This window comes from Eptesicus fuscus, chromosome 5 (assembly GCF_027574615.1).
Source record: "Eptesicus fuscus isolate TK198812 chromosome 5, DD_ASM_mEF_20220401, whole genome shotgun sequence".
Classification (NCBI taxonomy): domain Eukaryota; kingdom Metazoa; phylum Chordata; class Mammalia; order Chiroptera; family Vespertilionidae; genus Eptesicus; species Eptesicus fuscus.
In genome coordinates, this window is record NC_072477.1 from 45,520,948 (window position 1) to 45,543,700 (window position 22,753).

Sequence of the window (22,753 nt, forward strand, 5' to 3'; positions counted from 1 at the left end):
ATTTGCATATTAGCCTTTTATTATATAGGATATACACTGAGTGGCCAGATTATCATCATAATCAGAGATCATCAGAATCTGGCCCCTCGGTGTATTTGCCTAATGATTTGCAATGGTCCATTGGTACGAGTCATTTTCAGGGTAGTCCTTCCAGTCCCCAGCCCTCACTCCTCTGATTCGTGAAGTGCTCCCTCCTCAGTGCTCTCACCCTACTTTTGCCATAATCGCTGTAGCTTACCAAACCACAAAGAAAGCAAATGACCACAGGAGGGTGGCTACCACCCCCCTAACTCTTCCCACACCCCCAGCAACAGATGTTCCCAATGGAATCACAGTCCGCTCCTACCCACTCTGGGCAGCACTGCCAACCAATCCGATTTGCCATGCTGACTCCCCATATTAGATCATAGCTCTTTACGAGGATTGTGGCACTGAGGTCCTTGAGTAAGAAACTGTCTTGGGCATCCCTGTGCCCCTCACCTGTAGCACAGAGTTGACCCAGAGAGTGTGCTCAAATAAATGCCTGCTGGGTGGACATCGGACACACTCTGGTCTTTGGGCTTCTGCCCCTCCAGCAAGTTAGAGTCAGGCCCAGATGAGCTGCCAGTGCCCACCCCTCTGGAGCCCAGCACCTGCGGTCACAGTACCTTGTCTTTGACGCTGTGGTCACAGCCAGAGCCCACCAGGAAGTCCAGAGCCTCCAGCTGCCCGTGTGCAGCAGCCAGGTGAAATGCTGTCCTTCCCAGCTGACGGGAGGAGAAGAGAGTGAACTTTTATGCTCTGCCCACCCGGCCTCTCTTTCCCCAACCACGCTGGGCTTGCCGTGGCTTCTCCTGACCCAGACACTCTCCCCTCTCCTGGCCCCACACACCCAACTTCCCAACAAGACCCCACTAGGGGGGTCCCTCCCCCACTGAAACCCTCCTGTGGCTCCCTGCTGCCTACTGAATAAGGGACAGAGTCCTGAGGCTGGGGATCGAGATCTTCATGAGGGACCCCAACCCTCTGGCCCTCGCTCTCAATATTCTGACCCACCTGAACTCACACACAAAGGGCCCTTTTCCACCTCTAACTCTCTAGGATGCTCTCTCCTCCGTTTGGAATGGCCCCCTGCTTTCCAATCTTATTGACAGAATTCAGTTCATCTACCAAATGCCACCTCCTCCAGGAAGCAGAAAGCAGTGGCTTCCCTCTCTAACATGTCTCGTCCTTAGCAGAGCCTCTCCGACGGAACTAACCATCTTTCTGCCGTGTCTTGCTCATTTGTGCCCTAATGTCCCTTCTAGACCAGCAGCTCCCTGAGACGGGGCCCAGTCTGCACCAGCCGGAGCTCAAAGGACACACTTGAGGAATGGGCACGAGTGGCCCCAGGAGCCCCGGGCCCAATGGAAAGGACAGGCTTGATGCCACCCGCACCTTGTCAGCCTGGTCCAGGGCCACGTCCTCCAGGTCTTCCATGATGAACGCCAGCACCGGCACGTGGCCTTTCTGGGCTGCGCAGTGCAGTAAGGTTAGGCCGTCCTGAAACAAGCCCAGGTGGTCCCTGCAGTCTGGAACGGAGACCCTTCTCACACACGGTGAGGAAGGAGGTCTCCTGGCCCCACAAGCAAGGTAAGCGAGGGAGGTTTGCAAATGCTGTGTTTACAGCCCAGAGCCTTCTATTGCAGCGAGAGTGTTTACAGCACTGCTTTTCAAATAGATTGCAACAATGAACGGGTCACAAAAATCAATAGAACAATGCTTTACATCTTGACAGTGGTTTGGGTTATACAAGAGTAGCATTTGTCAAATCTCAGAGAGTATAAATTTAAGATTTGTGTATTTCTTTGTATGTAAGGAAATTGAACCCTAGTTAATAATACGTATGCTGAAGTATTTAAAGGAAGTACACTAATGTCTATAATTTATTTTTAAATGCATCCAAAATTTATAAAGAACTCTAAAAACTCATCAATGAAAAATTAAATAACACAATTATAAAATAATTTGGACATCAAAGTATATGGATGGCAAATAAGCTTGTGAAAAGATATCTGACATCATTATTGAAATGCAAATTAAAACCACGAAGAGTTTCCAACAATAGACTATGGAAAGGGGAAAATGCTAACAATCTTACAGTGGAGAAACCTGGCCGTCTCTACTTTAACTAACTGATGAAAAGTGATATTGTAGTTTATGCTAGTAATTAGAAATATATATTTGGTCTTTATCCCTCTTCCTTGAACAGAGCTCCTAAAACCTTTCAAATTTCCTAAGTGCTGAAAGCGATAAAGGTGTCTATTATTATGTTAATGAGGTAACTGGAAAAGCCCCCAGGTAATGTAAGGTTGGGGCCTGGGAACCAACCTCTATTAGAAGGTTGAAACTTTGTCTTAAGACACCCCCCCCCCCCCCCCCCCCCCCCCCCTCTCTCCCCCGCCGACACGCAGGAATGGAGAGGACCAAAGGTTGAGTCAAGCACCAATGGCCACGGATGGCATCACTCATGTCTATGTAATGAAGCTCCACAAAGACCCAAAGGAGGGGGTTCGGAGAGCTTCCAGTTGGTGAACCACAACACATCCATGTGCTGGGCCCCAAACTCCACAAGGACAAGATGCTCCTTTGTTCGGGGCCTGACCCTGTTATGGATGAAAAGGGGGCACATGCTAACCTGACAAGCTCAGGGAAGGTCTGCATGGTGACCTTGCAAACTCAGAGACCTAAAGTAACCACAAAGGGTGGTCTGAAATTAAAGCTTTTTAAAATAAAAGGCCATTTATGATGGGTAGTCATGTCCTAGGCCTGTATCTTCCCTGACAAATATCAACTTTGACCTTAACTGAGCCTACTGTCTTTTTGCATCTATGATAACATGATAACATACGTTTGGAATGTCAGGGTAGCTTCCCTTTTTCCAGACCCCTTAGGGCACAACCAATGCACCAGGAGGCCACAGAGTCCCTCACTGTTACTGCTCTCCTGTTAATGGATGACTGTGAACCAGCCTTGTGCCCACTTTGTAAAAGAATCATGTGTCTATCATTTTACTTTTTATCCAATTCCAGAGGTTTCCCCGCTTTGCTTTCTCCCACCTCCCTAATCTATTGAAGTATGGTAGCAATCATCTCAGGTAGAAACTGCTATTTGGGTTCTGTACTTATTTGTTTGCTAAAACAATAGAATTTTCTGAACTTATTGATTGTGATCTCACTGGTCATCGAAGCACATTCCTGGGACCCAAGACAGTTCAGTTATCCTAAATTGCCTCAGTAGCTACAGATAGTGCATTCCTGTTGACTCAGTGGTCCCAGAATCTGGACAGCACAATTATTCTAAATTGTCCAGGTGGTCGGTCCCAGATAATGTGTTTCTGTTGATTCAGTGATTCGTAGATAACTAAGTTGCTCAAATTCTGCTTCTGTAAAGATGCTTTTTCGCAAAACAGGTTCCTCATTCCAGACCCAAAGATGTAATCGATACTTTTGTGATATTCTGCCAATATAAGCCAGGCGTGGCAAGCTGTTCAGGGCTGCGAGATTTGGAGCTTTAGCCCCTCGTATGCCACCAGCCTTTAATAAATGACTCCATAATTCGACTTTTTTGAGGCGTCCATTGTAAGATGGGGGTTACACTACAACACTATCACCAATGGATTTCATGTAACCCCCTTACATCTCCTCTTTTGATTGTAGTGTATAAAACAAGTGCAAAACTCCCATTCTCGGCACGATTATCTCAACCCATTGAGATTCTGCTTCCTGGCAATTGTCACAGTTTGGCTCAAATAAACTCACAAAAATTCCTCACAGGTTTGAATGTTTCTTACGTTAACATTATGTATCTCTTCATCTGGCTAGTGATTCATATCCTTTAATATCCTTTGTAATGAACCAGTAATCTAGTAAGTAAATGGGTTTCCTGAGTTCTGAGAGCTGCTCTAGCAAATTATTCAAACCCGGGAAGGGGCTCCTGGGGATTGGCGTCTGAAGTGGGGCAGGCTTGCAGGGCTCAGCCCTTAGCCTATGGACTATGATGCTGTCTCCTGGTAGATAGTGTCAGAATTGAGTTAATTTGGTGGGACCCCTGGTCAGTGTCTGTGGAGAATTGAGTTAATTACTTGGTGGCATGGAAAAACCACACACATAGGAACTGGTGGCAGAATTGGATCAAAGTAACATTACCAGCGACAAATCATGGTGGTGTCATATGCCCCCTGATAGCAGGAGGTGAGAAAGGAACTTGCCCTCTGTGGTCTCCTTCCCAAAATTCTGTCACCCCAATCTAATCATCAGACAAACCAAAATGGAGGACTTTCTACGAAATACTAGTACTTGACCAGTACTCTTCAAAAGTGTCAAAGTTGTGAAAAACAAGGAAAGACTGAGAAATGGTCACAAGGTTAGAGGAGACTAGGGAGACAAGACGACTAAGTGCACTGTAGAATATTAAGTTTTTTTTAAAAAAACTGATGAAATTTGAATGCAGTCTGTAGTTTAGTAAAACTTGAAATATCACCAATGACTGGCTTTGGGCTGAGCAGACAGGGGTATGAATGGCCTCTGACACAGCTCATCTAACAGTGAGATGAATACCTTTGGGAAGGACCGTGAACAGGATTGAAAGTAAGACTGGGTGGACTGTTTGCAAAGATGGCTGCTACAATTCTTCCCACCCTTAGAAACACCCTACGTGGTGGGGCTGTACTACTCTCCTCGGGGGTAATCCAGTACTCTCCATCCCCCGAATCTAAGCTGGCCCTGTGATGGGCTTTCAGCAATAGAATGTGGTGGACACATATCGTGTGACTTCACAGCCCCGGCCTCAAGAGACCATGCCACTTCCACCCCTGCATTCACCCATCATTGAAAGAAATGCTAAAATTTCAAGCAGAAGTTTGACAGAAGTGGAATAAAATGTTCTTTTCCCCAGAGCCCCTGGCTGACAGCATTTGGCCAAGATGTTTCCATTTTCTTTAGAACCACTGTGCGGGGGTTCCAGGCACTCTAACTGGCTGGGCCTTCCTTCAAACCACAGCGCACACCAGTGAGCAGCCAGGGATTGCCGGGCTCCCTGACACTGCACCCGGTAACATATACACGGCACTGCACGTGCTTCTCCCACAGCTCGGAGGTGGGTACCAGCATCCCCATTTCCAAAGGGGAAAACTGAGATTCAGGGGGGTAAAGTAACTTGCCCAAAGATCCCAGAGTTTGGTAACCAGTGCTTTCTCCTATCCCGCCACCCTGAGCACAAGGGAGGCAGGGTCCCCGCCTCTCCCTCATTTAATCTTCCTACCACCCTCTGAGGGTGTTACTTGTATTCCTCTTCTGTGCATGAAGAGGCTGGTCAGACAACTGGGGACTGTCACAGCCTCTAGAGTGGTAAAGGATGAGGGGATCAGAAGAAAGAGGTGTTCCATGTTGATGGAAGAGGCACCTCCGGCCCTTCTCCAAGCGCCAGTGGGAGCAACGAGGGTCCCAGTTTCACAGGGTTGAGCTCAGCTGGGTTTTCAGGAGGCAAACTGGGGCAGGCAGAGGCATGTATGTGGGACCAAAGGGAGCAGCGACAGGGCACGTGTCAGAGGTGGGGCACACCTGTGCAGTTGGGTCCGGGGACAGGGGGGGCAGGGGCAGTGGGGTCCAGCGGGCTGCCAGTTGAGGACTTACCTTGTTCTCACAGTGGATCTTGGCCCCCGAGTTAACCAGGATCTGAAGAATCTGTAAGTGGCCAAACCAGGCAGACAGGAGCAGTGCATTCATCCCAAACTAGGGGAGAGGACACGGGAGGAGGGGAGGAGAAGGAGGAGGTGTGGCTGCTTTGCAAAGTCACACAACCATAAGAAACCACAAGTGCCACCCAGGCCAAGGAGCTCCCAGCTTTAGGAATTTAAAGTCCAGGACGTTTTTAAAAACAGAGGCTGATACACTATTGCAAACTGTCAGGGTAGGGGAGGTTGCTAAATAAAACAGCTGCCGTCTACTGTCACCATCATTTCATAAAGAGGGACCCTTTTAACACAAAAAAATTGGAGGGAGCCAATCTCAGAATATATTCTTTCCAAATACATTTTTTTTGGTTTTTTTTTTTTTTTTTTAATTGATTTTTAGAGAGAGGAAGGGAGAGGGAGAGATAGAAACATCAGTCAACTGCCTCTTGCACACCCCCTGCTGGGGATTGAGTCCACAACACAGGCATGTGCCCTAATCAGGAATTGAAACGGTGCCCTCTTGTTACATGGGTCGAACGCTCAACGGAGCCACACCAGCCAGGCCAATATTTAAATTTAGACTCTTAAATGTATCCCTATCAAATGTCATCATCAGAATCAGCCCTTTCCACAAACCTGTAGAGCTAATTTTGTAGACCCTGCTACTCTTCAGTGCTCAGCAATGTGCTGCTTGCCAATTTGCTAGTCTTTGTGCAAAGTGTTGGTTTAAGGATTAGACAGGACAGTGCCTTGTGGCATACCAAGAGAGACCTGCCTTCTGGTGACTTCACTAATCCAATCAGTTATCTGTTTTACAGCCCATATCTCTCCTTGCCCACGTGATGTCAGCAGGAACTGAAAAGGCTCTCTGAGAACTGAAAGGCCCTTGAAAATGGAGAGATCTTTATGACTGGACAAGGGGTAAATGGGACCACTGCAGTGTCAAAGCCCCTAAAGACTCAGGCTCCCTGCCCACTCTGCACCTGTGCATCTGCATATCAGCGGTAACCCTGGCAACGACAGCTGCTCATAGATCCAGAGTGAGCTTCCCCACCCTGAGACAGACAGACAGACAGACATGCACACACAGACACGCCTCCATAGGGGTCCCGTACCGCATCCTCATCGTCCACAGCAGCCTCATGCTCCAGGAGCAGCCGCACAGCTTGCTCGTGCCCTGCACCTGCGGCCCAGTGCAGGGCCACCCTGTCCACCTGCCAGGAGTGAGAGGAATCCTGTGAGGCACTGGCTGGCTGCCTGGCCCACCTCCCGCCCCTTCCCCACCACCCACCACCAGGCCAGGAAGCTGGTCTACAGCATGGGAGGCCTTTGCTGGCTCTGGTGACCAGTGACTGGGGCCCCAGCCGCATTCGGGCCGCTCCCGTCTCCAAAGGGCAGCAGCTGAAAGGCATGTGGTAAAACACAACAACTAGCTCCATCTGTCCCCCACCTGCAACCCTTCACAGCTCCCCACTGCTCTTGGGACACACTGCATGGCCTGGCCCTGCCTACCACTGCTTCTCACAAATGCCAGCTTCCCCACTCTTCCCCGGTGGCCTATGGTTTTTCTCCAAGTCCCTGAGGGCCCCTGAGGGCCTGGGTTCTGTCCCCTCTTTCCCTCAGAATGGGTCTGAGGGTGCCTGACCCTCCACCTAGTTCTCACACCACCTTGGGAGTTTATGATGGTATCTGGCCCTCTGAGCAGGCCTGGTGGAAGCCAGTGTCCCTCCATAGTTTTCTTTTCTTTTTTTTTAATATATTTTATTGATTTTTTACAGAGAGGAAGAGAGAGGAATAGAGAGTTAGAAACATCGATCAGCTGCCTCTTGCACACCCCCTACTGGGGATGTGCCCACAACCAAGGTACATGCCCTTGACCGGAATCGAACCCGGGACCCTTGAGTCCGCAGGCCGACGCTCTATCCACTGAGCCAAACCGGTTTCGGCCCTCCATAGTTTTCTGTTTGGGGGTGGGGGTGGGGGGGACAATGAGAGAAACACTAATTTTCAGAGTGGTGTCTCTGCCTGGAACACTGTCCTTCTTCACTGGCTCCTAAAAAACACCTCTTCCTCAAGAAGCCTTCCCTGACCCCCCAAGTGGGACAGACCCCTCCCACCCCCGTGGAGCTCAACTTCCCACCATGGGAATGAATTGCTTGTGATACTCAGTTTAATGTCAGTCCTCCCCGACTAGACTATCAGCTCCAAGAGGGCTGCATCATGGGTTCTGCTCTGTCCCTAGCACCTAGCATGGTGCTGGCACAGAGTAGTAAGCCCTTAATAAATACTTATTGATTGAATGAATCAATGAATGAGTGAATGAATGAATAAGTCTAGCATTAGCATCCTATCATCCAACAAATCCATGCTTCCTTGCTAGTGCTTGTCCAGGAGTTGCGACCAAGGCTCCAGTCATCAATAACTTGCTGTGTGACCTGAGGTTACTTGCTGCCACATCTGTGCCTGCTTCAACATATGAACCGGATTAATACTTTCTGCCCCACTCCCCTCTCTAGGGGTGAGTGAGGATCACCAGGAAACAGGTGGATGAGTGCTCTGAAAACCTCAGAAATCCTGTCACTATTACTGAGTCCCAGGAAGGCTCTGAAGACCCAGGTCATACTCTTGTCGTGTCACCCCAGACAGAGCAGCCCCTGCTGCAGTCAGAAATCCTGCATCCACCCTTTCAGCCTCCACGGACGAGCACCCAAGCTGGCTTCTCCTCTAAGGTGCTCCTGACAGCCAGAGCCCTGAGGCGGGAGCTGCTACCCCGGGTGGTACTCAGGCCTATCCTCGGTGTCCCCCACCAGAAGGGATGGCTTTGCCCTCTGTCCTCTTCCCCGGCAGGGCTGTGGGCCACCTCACCTGCAGCCTTCAGAGCTAGGTGTGTGCCCCTCGCCCGTTAGAGGTGCCCCATCCCCCAGGCTTCATGTCTGCTCCCCCAGCCTGGTCTTTGAGTCCCTGAGGGCAGGCGGGGGCCCACAGCAACTTGACACATTCAGTGGGCACAGAGGGCCCTCAGAGAATTGAGCTAAACGGCTGCCTCGTGCATGCTCAGCCTCTCTTGGTCTGGTCTCTCTTGGTCTCAAACCCCTGGACTTCTGACCTCAGGCATCACTCCACCTTTGTCCCTCCAGGTTCTGCTCCTATCTGCCTGTCAGCCTCTGACTCCTGACCTTCCTTGGAGTCAGGTATGCCTTTCAGATAGGTCACAGTATCTATACTAATAAAAGCGTAATATGCTAATTAGACCGGACAGCTGGACGACCTTCCAGACATCCTTCTGGACAACTTTCCGGATGAAACGTGGCTGCGAGCGTGGCTCAGAATCCTGGCCCCCCACTTTCCAAATTTCATGCATCGGGCTTCTAGTCTAATCTAATAATAGACAAATATGCAAATTGACCATACCTCCGACACACCCACAAGCCACGCCCACCAGCCACGCCCACCATCCAATCAGAGCGAGTATGCAAATTAACCCAAACCAAGATGGCTACAGCCACAGAGAGCAAGGTTTCCTAGGTAACAGAGGAAGCCAAGCTTTCTGCCAGCCATTGCAGGCCTAAGCCTCCACTCAAGCTACAAAGTTTCAATTATAGAAGGTAAACAAATTCAAACAAATGGCAGCAGAATGGAGCTTGAGAGAGCAGGCCAGGGTTGCCGCCGGCAACAGGGGAAGCAAAGCTTTCCACACACCCTGGCCAGGCCCACCCGCTTAAGGCAACAAACTTTCAATTATAACCCCAACACAAATGGATTCGGGCCTCGGAGGGAGCCCCAGGCTTGGCTCTGCTCCAGGCTACAAAGTTTCAATTGTAGAAGGAAAATAAATTCCAGATACCAGGGCCTCTGCTTGCGTTGCCAGGGGGCGTGGCTGGCCTGCAAACCACCACAGGCCCCTCACTCAGGCCGCCCCACGCCCCCAGGGTACCCCACCCTGATCCGGGACACCCTTCGGGGCAAACCAGCTGGCCCCCACCCCTGTACCAGGCCTCTATCCTATCTAATAAAAGAGTAATATGCAGATTGATCATCACTGCAACACACAATATAGCTGCCCCCATGTGGTCAAAGATCCTGCCCCCATGTGGACACAAGATGGCCACCACAAGATGGCCAGCAGGAGAGGGCAGTTGGGAGGCACCTGGCCTGCAAGGGAGGGCAGTTGAGAGGGACCAAGCCTGCAAGGGAGGGCAGTTGGAGGTGATCAACCCTGCAGGAGAGGGCAGTTAGGGGTGACCAGGCCGGCAGAGGGGGGAAGTTGGGGGCAAACAGGCTGGCAGCAGAGTGGTTAGGGGTTGATCAGGCTGGCAGGCAGAAGCGGTTAGGGGCAATCATGAAGGCAGGCAGGCAAGCAGTTGGGAGCCAGCAGTCCTGGATTGTGAGAGGCAGGCAGAAGCGGTTAGGGGCAATCAGGAAGGCAGGCAGGCAATCAGTTGGGAGCCAGCAGTCCTGGATTGGGCCTAAACGGGCAGTCGGACATCCCTTGAGGGGTCCCAGATTGGAGAGGGTACAGGCTGGGCTGAGGGACAACCCCCCTCCGTGCACGAATTTCATGCACCGGGCTTCTAGTAACTTATAAGAGTATAAGTTCTGGAATTGCCCGAGTCTGGCTCAGAATGCTGACCCTGACCTCGGGTGAGGCCTCAGAGACCTTGAGACAATGTGGACAACCTGCAAATGCAAATGCAGGTGCAGACTCCATAAACTCTCCCTCCTGGGGGGCGGCGTCCCCGCCACACTGTCCCCATCCCTCCGGAGCGGGAGGAGCCTGCTTACGCACGTGGTTTCTGGCCCTAATGTTGACTCTGCTTCTGATCAGCTCCTTCATCCTCCCGATGTTGTTCCTGCGGGCAGCCTCGTGGAGCTGCCTCTCCAGAGGAAGCACTGGGGGGAGAAGAAGGGAAGTGGGGTGAGAGTGGGGGTCCCCCCACTGCATACCAACGCGCAGTGAAGAGCCCCTCCCTGGCCCTGAATGTTTCCTGGGCTGGGGTCTTCCAAAGGAGTGGAGGGTGGGGGGGATGCCTCTCCTCCATTTCTGTGTGGAGACTTCCCCAGACAGCTTGCGTTTCCTTCTAACTCACCACAGGTCCACATGGCCAGGACTCGGCCAAACCCTGAACGTGGGAGACCCTGGGCAAGACCATCCACAGAGCTAGGTGTGTGCCCCTCACCCGTTAGAGGTGCCCCATCACCCGGCTTCATGTCTGCTCCCCCAGAGCTGCTCTTAAGAAGGGAATGGAATTCATTCCCCCTGGAGTCTATACTGCCTTTTTCACAGCGCTGTACAGAAAGCAGCCAGGAGCTACTGAGTCCTGTGCTGCGTCAGGCCCTGCGGAGGCCAGGGGCATGCTCACCTGGCTTCTCTCTTCATCCCTCCACCTCCCCTCTCCTCTCCCAGCTAGGGGGCCTTCTCTGTGGTCTCTCTGCACACCTCTCACCCTCATCATGCACCTTTACTTCAGACAGTCTCAGACTAGAGTGTAGAGAGCGCCTGGGAAGGCACATGGGCATTCTTTAATTATTGTCAGCTGAACCCAGTGGCGGTGGGCAAAGCCACGCCCTGGGAACATGCTTTGCCAAAAAGGCAGATGTGTTCTCAGCACTGACTCTTATCTTTGCCCAGGTGTCGGGGAGTGGGTTTTGATATGTAAATCCAGTCAAGCACCAGGAATGCAAGAATGCAAATAATCTCCTTTGTCTTGACTTTTGGTGAAACTTCCTGGTATCTGGGGGTATAAAATAAACACGCTGCATCGGCTCTGGGTCACTGTCTCTCCATCAGAAGAGGGCGGCGGTCCACCCAGTCCCAGCTTTTTCCTTCTATCTCTGTGCCTTGTCTCTTTCTTTCATTTCTCAATCCCCAGCCCCTCTACGCGAAGAACCGGATCATCTCTCTTTCCGTGCTGGACGCGGAAAAGAGAGACCCCGCCATACTAGAGAGAACCTCAGAGCTCCCCTGCCAGCCCCCTACATGGGCAGTGGTGGACTCAGAGGGTTAGTGGCCAAGTCAGGAGGGATCAGGCCTGGTGACCCCCATGCTGCTGTCATCCTGACTGCTCTTGGCTTGTGAGGATGCCTGATCTCCTTGGCTGGACCTCAAGCTCCTTGGGGGCCCTGGCCACACCGGACCCTTCCCAATCCACCTACAGCTCACAGCAGGCCCAAAGCTGGGCACAGGGAGGGGCCCACAAAACTCTGCTTCCATGAGTGACACTAATGATCCCCAGACTAAGAGATGCCCGTCCCTCCTCCAGAAATGCTTGGACACACGCGCACAAATATTTCCTGGCTCTTTGCGCAGCCATTACAGGAGGTAATCTTGTAGTTTTATTGCTGCCAGATCCACATCCTGCCTGTATGGTCCAGTGTGAATGTCTAAACCCAGACTCTGTCTAGGGACAGGTGGCCAGTGATGCACTGAGGTGACAGACAGGCCTGTCATCAGTTTGGTTTGCCTGATAAATTCCACATGGCTTCCCAGACGTGGGAGAGGGTCTTGGGCCTTCTGGTGCCTCCCAGATACAACCTGTGGACCTCAGAGTAGCTGCCCCAGGGCAACCAGCTCCGGCTGAGTCACTGTCTAGCTGTATGACTTAGTTACTTCATTATCCCGTGCCTCAGTTTCCTCATATTCCAAATGGAGACATAAGCTGCCCTCCAGGGCTATTGTAATGATTAGATATAAGATATGAGAAGCCTCTAGCATGGTGTCTGGGAAATAGTGCCACCATTGTCATCACTATCATTCCTCCAAGGCAAAAGATCAGAGATTAAATTCTGGTGGCAGTGACAGGAGATTTGTGGGTGGTGGGCACATAGTGCAATATATAGATCTTGTAATATAGAAACCCACACCTGAAACCTGTATGTTCATGTTGACTAATGTCACCCCAATACATTTAATAAAATAAATAAATAAATAAATAAATAAATAAATAAATAAATAAATAAATTCTGGTGGCCAGTGAAGCCAGTGAAGCCCCAACCAAGGAAAGCACCCTCCCTACCCACCTCCCTGCATTACTTTTCTCCATAACACCTCTCACCATGGGCAAATGCTATATTCACATATTTAAGTTTATAGTCTGCTTCCCCCATTATAAGATAAGCCCATGATGGGAGAGATTTTTGTCTGATTTGTCAATTACTATATCCCCAAATTCAGGCCCTGGCATGCATATATATGTGTGTAATTTTTTAAAATATATATATATATTTTTTTTATTGATTTCAGAGAGGAAGATAGAAACATCAATGTGAAAGACAATCATTGGTTGGCTGCCTCCTGCATGCCCCCTACTGGGGATCAAGACCTCAACCAGGACATGTGCCCTTGACCAGAATCGAACCCGGGACCCTTCAGTCCGCAGGCCGATGCTCTATCCACTGAGCCAAACCGGCTAGGGCAATGTAATTTTTAAAATTTGGGCCCTGGCATATATTTGTTAAATGAATGAGAAACACACAACTCATTAAGTCTCTTCGGGGGCCTTTGACCTATAAAGTACTGCCTCAGCTAAGACTCATTAGCCCCCGGGAAAACCAAGCCGAGAGCTCAGGTAAATGATAGGGAAGAAGCCCAGGGGAAGGCAGCTTCCTGTCCATACTTCAGGGGATGGAGAAAACTCCACCTTCCAGGCGAGGTCCACCTTGATAGCTCCACCCGCCCCACTCCGAAGGGCCTGCCCTTCCTGCAGTGAGGAGGCCCTTCTGGAAGAGCCCCGCTCAGATCTCAAACATCTCCAGGAAGCACTGGCTGTGGGAAACCGCCCGTTGTCTTCACTAGCAGAGAGGTGTGGACAAGGAGCCCGGAAGGCTGGTGACCCTTGAGCCCTGGCAAAGGTCAGAGCTATGCACCCACTGTTTAGTGGAGACGGTGGTACCTGAAGCAACTTCCCCACAAGACAGTCATGCAAACCCTTACTGATAAGATAGTCTGTTACTGGAAATTGCCTGCCTAAGGGCTATAGGTGTAACCCAAATTGAATAAAAGGATGGCAAGCCCAGAGCCCAAGTGGAGTCGTTCCTATTGGGTTGGGCTCCCGCCTGGCCCCCCAATTTCCACATTATTATTTCTTGTCTCGTCTCTTTCATTTGCATGCGGCCCCTTCTCCAGATCCTGAACCCTGAACCACGCGGGACGTGGGTCTTCACACTGGCTACCCAGCTTTTCCTTCCTTAACCCCTTGGCTGTAAGCCACCACGATCCAGGTTTGGGAAAGGAGCTGGCACTGCAGGTGTGAGCTTAGAGAAGCTGGGGTTCTAGTACCCACGCTGCCACTTTCTAGCAGCAGGATCCTGGGCTAGTCCGTCCCCCAGGGAGTCTCAGTTCCTTCAGCTGTAACACTGCAGGAGGGTCAAGAGAAAGTGAACTGAAGAGATCCCTTCCAGCTCCGACTCCCTTTCTCTTAGCGGAAGCCTCGGGGCTGTGGGCTGGTTCGTGTTGGCAAACAGCCAGGAGTCCAAATGGGAGCAAGCTGACCCTGCACAGCCCAGATCAAACGGAGTCTCCTCTCTCCCATCCACCTCAACCCATGCGTCCTCTTTGTGGCCACATCAAACACACACTGCACTCTAATCCCTGAGCCTTTGCCCAGGCTGGGGCCTCTGCCCAGAACTCCATCCCACACTCCCCATGCCTCTTGCTGCACATTGTAAATAAAGGTCCTGATCAGGTGGTCCTCTGTCCCAGGCAGAACCCTGTACCCTTTGAAATAACACCGTGATAGAGCCCCTCCCCCACACCCATCCCCTTGAGGACGCTGGCTGGCACCATCCTTCTCTCCCCTCCCCCAGCTGATGCCCACATGGTTGCTGCTACCTGGCCTTGAGACCCTGGCACTGGGCACACCATAGTTCCTCCCCTCTGGGTTTCAGTTTCCCCATCTGATGTGGTCACCGCTCTTCATGCGCGGGGCCATGCTGGGGGAGCTGGGGCCTTCAGCACGTCTACCACTTACTGACGGTGACCGTGGGCCTCCTATTTAACCCGCCTGTGCCACAGCTTTCCCTTCTGCAGAAAGGGAGATGGAAATAGGTCCCACCCAGAGGGCCGCCCTGGAGATCAAAGAGCGCGCCTGTCCCTCGGCCTGGCACACGAAGTAAGGACTCAGTCAAGGATGGCATTGCCAGCTTATTGCGAGCTAATGTCTCCGGCTCGTGGCCAGTGTCCCCTCGACCCCATGCACGTTCCTCTCGGCGCCACAAAGGAGCCCAGGACCGAGAAGGACACGTGGACCGAGCCAATCCCAGCCGGGGTCGCCCCCGCGGGAGTGTGGGGGTGCGGGGGGTGCGGGAGATGCTCTGGTCCTCGGCCCGCCCCCGCCCCGGCCTCGCCGCGCCGCGGACTCACGGCCGTCGGTCTCCCAGGGCAGGTGCTCCTCCATGCCGCCGCTCGCAGCCCCGCGCTCGGCCCTGCGCCAGCCCACCAGCCGCGCAGCCCCGGAGCCGGGCGGGAGGGGAGAGGAGGGGGCGCGGAGTCGGAGCGGGGACCATCCAGGTGCAGGCGGCAGCCGCTCCCCTTGACCCTCCCCCCCTTCCCCACCCCCCACAGCCTCGGCCCTGGGGGTTGACGTGAGCTCGGCTCTGCGGCTCTCCCCGCCCCCCGCTCCCCATCCCCCACCCCCTATCCCAGACCCGGCTGCCGGTCCCTCCTTCGGCTCCCCGGACCTGGCCCACCACCCGAGTCGGGGAGGGGCCACTCTGGCTCCCCAGGTCCCCCTGGGCGTGTCTCCCTCCTCCCCTCCCCTGGAGCTGTCCCAGCCTTCACGCCCAGAGGTGTGTGCAAGGCCTCCAGCAGGCCCCATCCTTGGGGACTTGGGCAGGCTCTGAAGACACCGAAGCCCCAGCAAGCCTATGAAAAGATGGTCCGATTTATTCATGATCAGAAAAACACAAGTTCAAATGAGAAAGGTTTCACTTGCGCCAATTAGACTGGCAACAATGAGAAAGCTGGATAATGCCAAATGGTGGGGAGTGAGGAGCTGTCCCGGCCACGTCACTGCTGGTGGGGGTAGCCTGGGGCCACCGGTCTAAAAGAGTCTGGCAACAACGAGGGGAATGATGCACAGCGGACTGTGACTGAAATCCAGCTCCTCCTCCCCCCCTTCCCCTGTGAAGCCCACGGGCTGGAGGGAGGGGCTGCGAGGGGTTCCCCCTGGTGGTCCCTGGTGGACCAGCAGGGACCTCTCTCCCAGGTCCCTGAAGCGGAGGTGAGGCCCCAGCAGTGCGGGTGGCAGGCTTCTGTCATATCTTGAGAAATTAGAGGGTTGTTTTTTGTTTTTGTTTTGTTTTTTTTTTGTTTTTAATATGTTTTATTAATTTTTTACAGAGAAAGGGAGAAGGATAGAGAGTCAGAAACATCGATGAGAGAGAGACATCAATCAGCTGCCTCCTGCACACCCCCTACTGGAGATGTGCCCGCAACCAAGGTACATGCCCTTGACCAGAACCGAACCTGGGACCCTTGAGTCTGCAGGCCAATGCTCTATCCACTGAGCCAAACCGGCCAGGGCTTTGCTTTGTTTTTTAACAAAACAGAACTGACTTGTGGTTTGCACTCTGCCTAGTTGACGTCGTGCTCCTTTGCTATTTGAGTGGCATTCTCTTGGAAAGGTGGCATCCCAGCCCCAGCCCCCACCTGCTGAATCAGAACCTGCATTTATTTATTTCTTAATATATTTTTATTAATCTCAGAAAGGAAGGGAGAGGGAGAGAGAGAATCGTTGATCAGCTGCCTCCTGCATGCCCCACACTGGGGATCGAGCCTGCAACCCAGGCATAGGTTCATAGGTCGACCCTCAACCACTGAGCCACACCGGTTTCAACAAGATCCCTGGTGATTCCTGTTTACATTAAAGTAGGAGAAGCGCTGCTCTAGGCTGTCCACACCACTTCATCCAAGTCCATTGTTTCACAGGCTTTTATTTCGGTATCTTCCATAAGCAGATGGAACCTCGTGCACCGTCTTCATTTACTGAGCACCAGCTGTGAAGCAGCCGCTGTGTCAGTCTGTATTAGCATTATCTCAGGCACTGTTCCCTCTTCCCCACCCCCTACCCGGTGAGGCGAATGCTGTTAGCAGCCTCTTTTTCCGGGAAAACTGCTGCTCACAGATAGTCACAAGACCTGAGGAGCCGCAGGCCTGAGGTCCCACAGCCAGTAAGTGGCCAATTCAAACACAGCACATCAGCTACACAACTGCTCTCATTGAGGGCCCGGCTGGGATGCCTGCTTCTGTGCATCCCCTGCAGGAAAATGGGCACATGCCAATATCAGGACACAGTCCGTGGTGGTCCTTGTCACCTTACAGTGGTGGGAACCTTCCCCTCAGAGTCCCAGGGCCACTCACTGAGAGTCGGGGGGTCTCTGCCCAGGGCTGCAGTGCATTCTGCCTGCTCTCCCTTCTGAGATGCCCTGGTTCTGGGCATCTCAAATTGGGGTGCCTATACTCTGGGGTACACAGTCATGGACAACGGGCACAGGAAACCATAGTCAAAACCTCAATTTTACATGATGCCTGAGGCAGGGTGGAAAAGTTGCATTTTTTATATGTGTTTTTTTTTTTTGATTTTTTGTTTTTTTTTACTGATTTCAGAGAGGAAGGGAGAGGGAGCGAGAGATAGAAACATCAATGATGAGAGATAATTATTGATCAGCTGCCTCCTGAATGCCCCCTACTGGGGATGGAGCCCACAACCCCGGGCATGTGCCCTGACCAGAATTGAACCCAGGACCCCTCAGGCCTATGCTCTATTCACTGTGCCAAACCAGCTAGGGTGAAAAGTTGCGTTTTTATTAGAACAGCCATGTTGTTGTTGTTGTTGTTGTTGACATACTGCCTTCTTCCATTTACCACAAGAACAAACAGACAATAAAGACTCTAAAAAGGGTGGTGGCAGCAACACTTCCCTCTGCAGAATCACCTCCCACTTTCTTCCGTTAACATTGCTCTTCTTCCATGATGCAGGTTCATGTGGAAAAGCTTGTCAGCTTTTTGTCAGGGCCAGGAGATGAAAAATACAGAGCATGTCCTAGTTAGCTAATTGTAAGCTCTTAGGATGGACCCATAAAACATGGCCATGGCTTTGTTAAGCATCTGCAACCTGCAGAATTCCTTAGCCCGAAGCTATAGTTTCTGCTCAGTATCTTAAAGCTGAGCTCAGACCCATCTGACTCTGCTCCTCAGGGCTGAGGTAGGCGCTAGTCATCAAAGTCTGGAATGTCATCGTAGGAGTAACCCCGGGAGCCTTTGGGTGCATAGTAAGCGATGCGCAGGTGTTAAAACCCTGGCAGGAACACCAGGATGCCAATGATCAGAACAGGAATGGCCTGGTCTGCCCCCCACCCCTTTGCTGATATAGCCAGCCAGCAGAAGGGAGCCTATGGGAATGAGAAAGGTGCCAATCAAAAAAAGTACCGTAGCCCTAACCAGTTTGGATCGGTGGATAGAGCGTCGGCCTGCGGACTGAAGAGTCCCAGGTTCGATTCCGGTCAAGGGCATGTACCTTGGTTGCAGGCACATCCCCGGTGGGAGGTGTGCAGGAGGCAGCTGATCAATGTTTCTCTCTCATCGATGTTTCTAACTCTCTATCCCTCTCCCTTCCTCCCTGTAAAAAAAATCAATAAAATATATTTAAAAAAATAAAAAAAGTACCGTAGCAAGCGCAATGGCCTTCCATGGAATCTTAGGAGGGCTTTTCTTAAACTGGAGGTCGATGTAGCCATCCTCTGTGCTGGAGAGTCTTGAGTATTTCACTTTACTCCTGGGGGTTCCAGTAGCCAGGTTGGTGTGAGATGGCGCCATAACACACTGACACAGCGACAGTCCCTCAGCCGGCGCCAAATCGTCCGCGCCGACAGCCCGCTCACCATTGGGAACAGAGATGCTCATGACACACCTCACCGAACTGCCACCTGCCCCTCCCCGCACAGACTGGTTCAAACACAACCATGGTTGCACGAGTAAGAGTATAGATGCAATACCCCGGGGTCACTTTGGACAAGGCCACCGAGCTTTGGGTGTTCCCACTGCTCTATCCGGGAGGGTATTGGGAAGGAAACATTGGGGAAGCCAAACACTGGCTCTGCCCTTCTTCTGTCCCTGCCAGGATGCAGAGCCCATTTCACCATGCATCTCCAGCCCTCACCACACACACACACACACACACACACACACACACACACGCACACACACACGCCATCTCCATGTCTTTCTCAAAGCAAAGAGTACCCAGCTTCACACATATGCTGCCTCCACCCCTTTGGCATCAGGGACTGCGGGGCTGAGGGACCAGAAGAACAAGTAATTCAGAGACCACCAGGTTTGACGTGGGTGGACAGAGGGCCTGAGAGCACAGCGCTGGGGCCCGGGGTAGGGGAGCGGGGGTGCTCCAGGACCGGTGTGAGTCTGTGTGGCAGAGGGAAGTGACTGACCTTAACACTGATTAGGAATAAGGAGGAAATATGAAGTTGAGGGAAAACAGGTGAAAAACGTGCTTTGTGGAAAAAATAAGGCCCATTACTGTCATGTATGAGCTCTCCATATTAACTTTGTAGCTTAGTAAGGCATGTGATTTCAAATGTCTTTTACGTTCCTCCTCGGGGAGGGGGGGAAACAATAAAACTAAACTTGCAAAAGTTCCCGCAGCAGAACGGTGTTCCGTCTGCCCTGCCTCAGAGCCTGGGCACTTGCGGCTCCGTTTTGCTTGGAGCAGCTCTTACCCACCCCTTCCATGGCTGGCTCCTTGGCCCTTTCCAGGACTTGCTAAGTGTCACTCTCCCAGGGTAATGGTGCCACCCCGACCCTCACTGTCCCTGTCACAGCAGCCTTCTCCTCCCAAGCACAGTCACAATGTGTGATTCTGTGGCACTAATAACACTGGGTTCACCTGCTCCCACTCAGAACCCATTGCCCTGTCGTTTCAGGCTCAAAAGAAGCACTAGTCTGGCCCCAAAGCCTTGAAAGCGAATGCAGGTCATTGTTTGTAAAGTGTCAAGGAATTCAAGAAAATTCAGACACAGCAAAGCTTTCTGGAAGCCATATTTCAACATGTCTTTCCCCAAAGAGCCAGTCATGTCAATAGGACCCCTCCCACTCCTCCCAAGTCTCTGACTCTCATCTCCCTCCAATCACACTCTTTCTCTCTCTGTGTGTGTGTAACCCCTAAATGTCCGCTGCCCAGCTTTGTGTTTTCATACAGAATCATTATTTCTGCTCACCCCGCTGCCCTGGAATCTCCCCCTCCCACCCCAATAGCCCTATGGCGTGCCCACAAGTCAGTTGCCTCCTTCAGAGGCTGTAAAAATTCAGTTTAATACTTTTGAACAGGGGAGAACCAAGATGGCGGCATAGGTTAAACACCTAACCTGCAGCCGGGCACAACAATTTCAAAAATACAACTAGAGGTCAGAACGGACATCGTCCAGAACCACAGGAGAGCTGGCGGACTGAAATGCCCACAGCTGGGGGGAAGGAGAAGGCCACGGGGACAGTCGGGGAAGCCGTAAAAGCCTGAGGTATGGAGAAACGGGCGGAGACACGAGCACACGCGCCTGCGGGGAGGATGGAACCGGAGAGGAGGGGGCGGCTGATGACCTGGCCGGAGTTCACTGGCAGGAAGGAGATAAAGGCTCCGGAGTGCGCTGAGCACCGGCTCCGATTGCACTGAACCCCATTCCGGGCGAAACCCTGGGAAACTCACTCACTTTCGCAACTCCGCCGCCCCCGCCGGCCCCCCGGCCCAGGACGCTGGGGACGCCGCCGCAGCGGCGGCGCCCGGAGCCCGGCGGCCTCCCAGCACCCGTCCCCGCCGCGCAGCCCCCGCGCGCCTGGTCCCGCGGGCCGTGCGCCCCGCACACCGGACGGAGGCCCGGGCGCCCTCTCCGTGCACCTCCCGGCGGCGCTAGACTTCAGTAGAGTTGACTGAATTCAAGGGATTAAAAAGTATAAATTGGGGGGACGCCGCGGCGGCGACGTCCGGAACACGGTGATGGAGGTGCCTGGAGCTCGGCGGCCGCCCAGCGCCCGTCCCAGCCGCGCAGCCCTCGCGCGCCTGGTTCCGCGGGACGCGCGCACCGCGCACTGAACGGAGGCCCGGGCGCCCTCTCCGTGCACCTCCCGGCGGCGCTAGACTTCAGTAGAGTTGACTGAATTCAAGGGATTAAAAAGTATAAATTGGGGGGACGCCGCGGCGGCGACGTCCGGAACACGGTGATGGCGGTGCCTGGAGCTCGGTGGCCGCCCAGCGCCCGTCCCAGCCGCGCAGCCCTCGCGCGCCTGGTTCCGCGGGACGCGCGCACCGCGCACTGGATGGAGGCCCGGGCGCCCTTTCTGTGCACCTCCCGGCGGCGCTAGACTTCAGTAGAGTTGACTGAATTCAAGGGATTAAAAAGTATAAATTGGGGGGACGCCGCGGCGGCGACGTCCGGAACACGGTGATGGCGGTGCCTGGAGCTCGGCGGCCGCCCAGCGCCCATCCCAGCCGCGCAGCCCTCGCGCGCCTGGTTCCGCGGGACGCGCGCACCGCGCACCGGACGGAGGCCCGGGCGCCCTTTCCCTGCACCTCCCAGCGGCGCTAGACTTCAGTAGAGTTGACTGAAATGAAGGGATTAAGAAGTACAAATTGAGAAGTTTGAAAAAGATGGCGGCGGAGGTTAAAGGCTGTTCTGTTGCCTCGCACCCAGCGAAATCGGAGGGGATGAGGTGTGGAAGTGCGTGGGTCTGGCTGGTGGCGGGGGAAAGGGGCTTTTGTTCCAAACCTAAGGGAGATTAGCTCTCCATCATCCTGAAACCCATCTTCTGGCGAACCCCGGGAGACCCAGATGCCTGCGGGGAGAGGCGGGACTCTTGCGGAGGTGCGCCCAGCAATCAGTGTTTGCTGCGCTGGAGTGCGGAACGAGGGGACTTAGATACATGGAAGGCAGAAGGACCAGACTCACAGCCATCGAGGCTCGCCGCACCATGGCCTGTTGGCGCCCTGAGACCCCGCCCCGCCCTGGGACCCGCCCCGCATGTTTTGAAGACCTGCCCCGCAAGTCTTGCAGGCACACCTGCGCCCCAAGCAACGGCTTGTGCATGTGGGTGGCCTGCCCTCTGGCAGCGGACCAGATGATCTGCTGTTCTAGTCGGACTGCTCCAGGGCCACTCAGACAGGAGGAAGAAACTACAGTTTTTGCTGTAATCCTTGCTGAGTGCCTAAGGCAGTAGCTGATCTACACCCCATTGGAGACCCAGAAACGAGGGCATCTAGTGGTCTATGGGAGATGACACCAGATTTCAACCACGTGCATAAGGGACACATTCAACGGGAATATTCAGTGAGCGCCAAAGCTTTGCTGCACCAAGACCCGGCCCATAAACGTGTCTCCTGCACAGCAACTCTTCCTTTATAGACAAAGAGAGCCCCCCCAGTGACACCAACAACAATCAAGACTTTACTATACAAAGGAGGACCAAGATGGAGGCATAGGGCGGAAGCCTGATTGTTGCCTACCACAACAACTTTGAGACTACGACAAGAGAGCAGAGCAGACACCATCCAAGACCACCATAGGGCTGGCTGAGTAGATGCTCTACAACTAGAATAAAAGAGGGGTATGTGGGATGATGCTGATGCCGGTGACCCAAAGACCACACTTTAAGAACTACAGCTCAGGCGACACAAAAGAACTATGGCTCAGGCGATACAACAGCGGCCTGGAACGTGCTCGGCGCAGTTCCCCCGGCGGTCTCCGGCTGAGGGGACGGCTCCACTGGCAGCCAAACACGGACAGACGAGCCCCTATGAGACATGGGGTGGGAGACTCCGCGCTTGCTGACCTCTGAGTCCGTCAAGAATCTCAACGCCCCGGAAGCGGCCAGGTGCGCATGCTCGGCGACCGGCCACCTATGCAGACCCAAGGGCCGACGCAGCGACGCCAGACTGGCCCACCGCCATGCACCGGGTGCACCGGAACTTCGCCGAGCCGCCGCCCGACGAGTTCTGCAGCAGCCATACTGGAGCTCTGGAAGGATGGCCAGGGGAATTGCTGAGGGGGGATTGACCGGCAGGAATT

General features: G+C 53.2%; 1 protein-coding gene and 1 pseudogene across 1 annotated transcript in view; both read right to left on the minus strand.

Annotated features, from left to right (window-relative positions):
- Positions 1–15,084, minus strand: part of ANKDD1A (ankyrin repeat and death domain containing 1A) — a 39,387-nt gene extending 24,303 nt beyond the window's left edge. The window contains exons 1-6 of the mRNA XM_028141934.2: positions 15,051–15,084; positions 10,479–10,582; positions 6,808–6,906; positions 5,652–5,750; positions 1,417–1,521; positions 648–746 (exon numbers count right to left, since the gene is read on the minus strand). Of these exons, the coding sequence (XP_027997735.2) occupies positions 648–746; positions 1,417–1,521; positions 5,652–5,750; positions 6,808–6,906; positions 10,479–10,582; positions 15,051–15,084 (540 nt within the window). The remainder of the gene's footprint in view (positions 1–647; positions 747–1,416; positions 1,522–5,651; positions 5,751–6,807; positions 6,907–10,478; positions 10,583–15,050) is intronic.
- A 2,815-nt stretch (positions 15,085–17,899) lies between these two features.
- LOC103283813 (transmembrane protein 230-like) lies at positions 17,900–18,503 on the minus strand (annotated as a pseudogene).
- Positions 18,504–22,753: the final 4,250 nt, after the last annotated feature.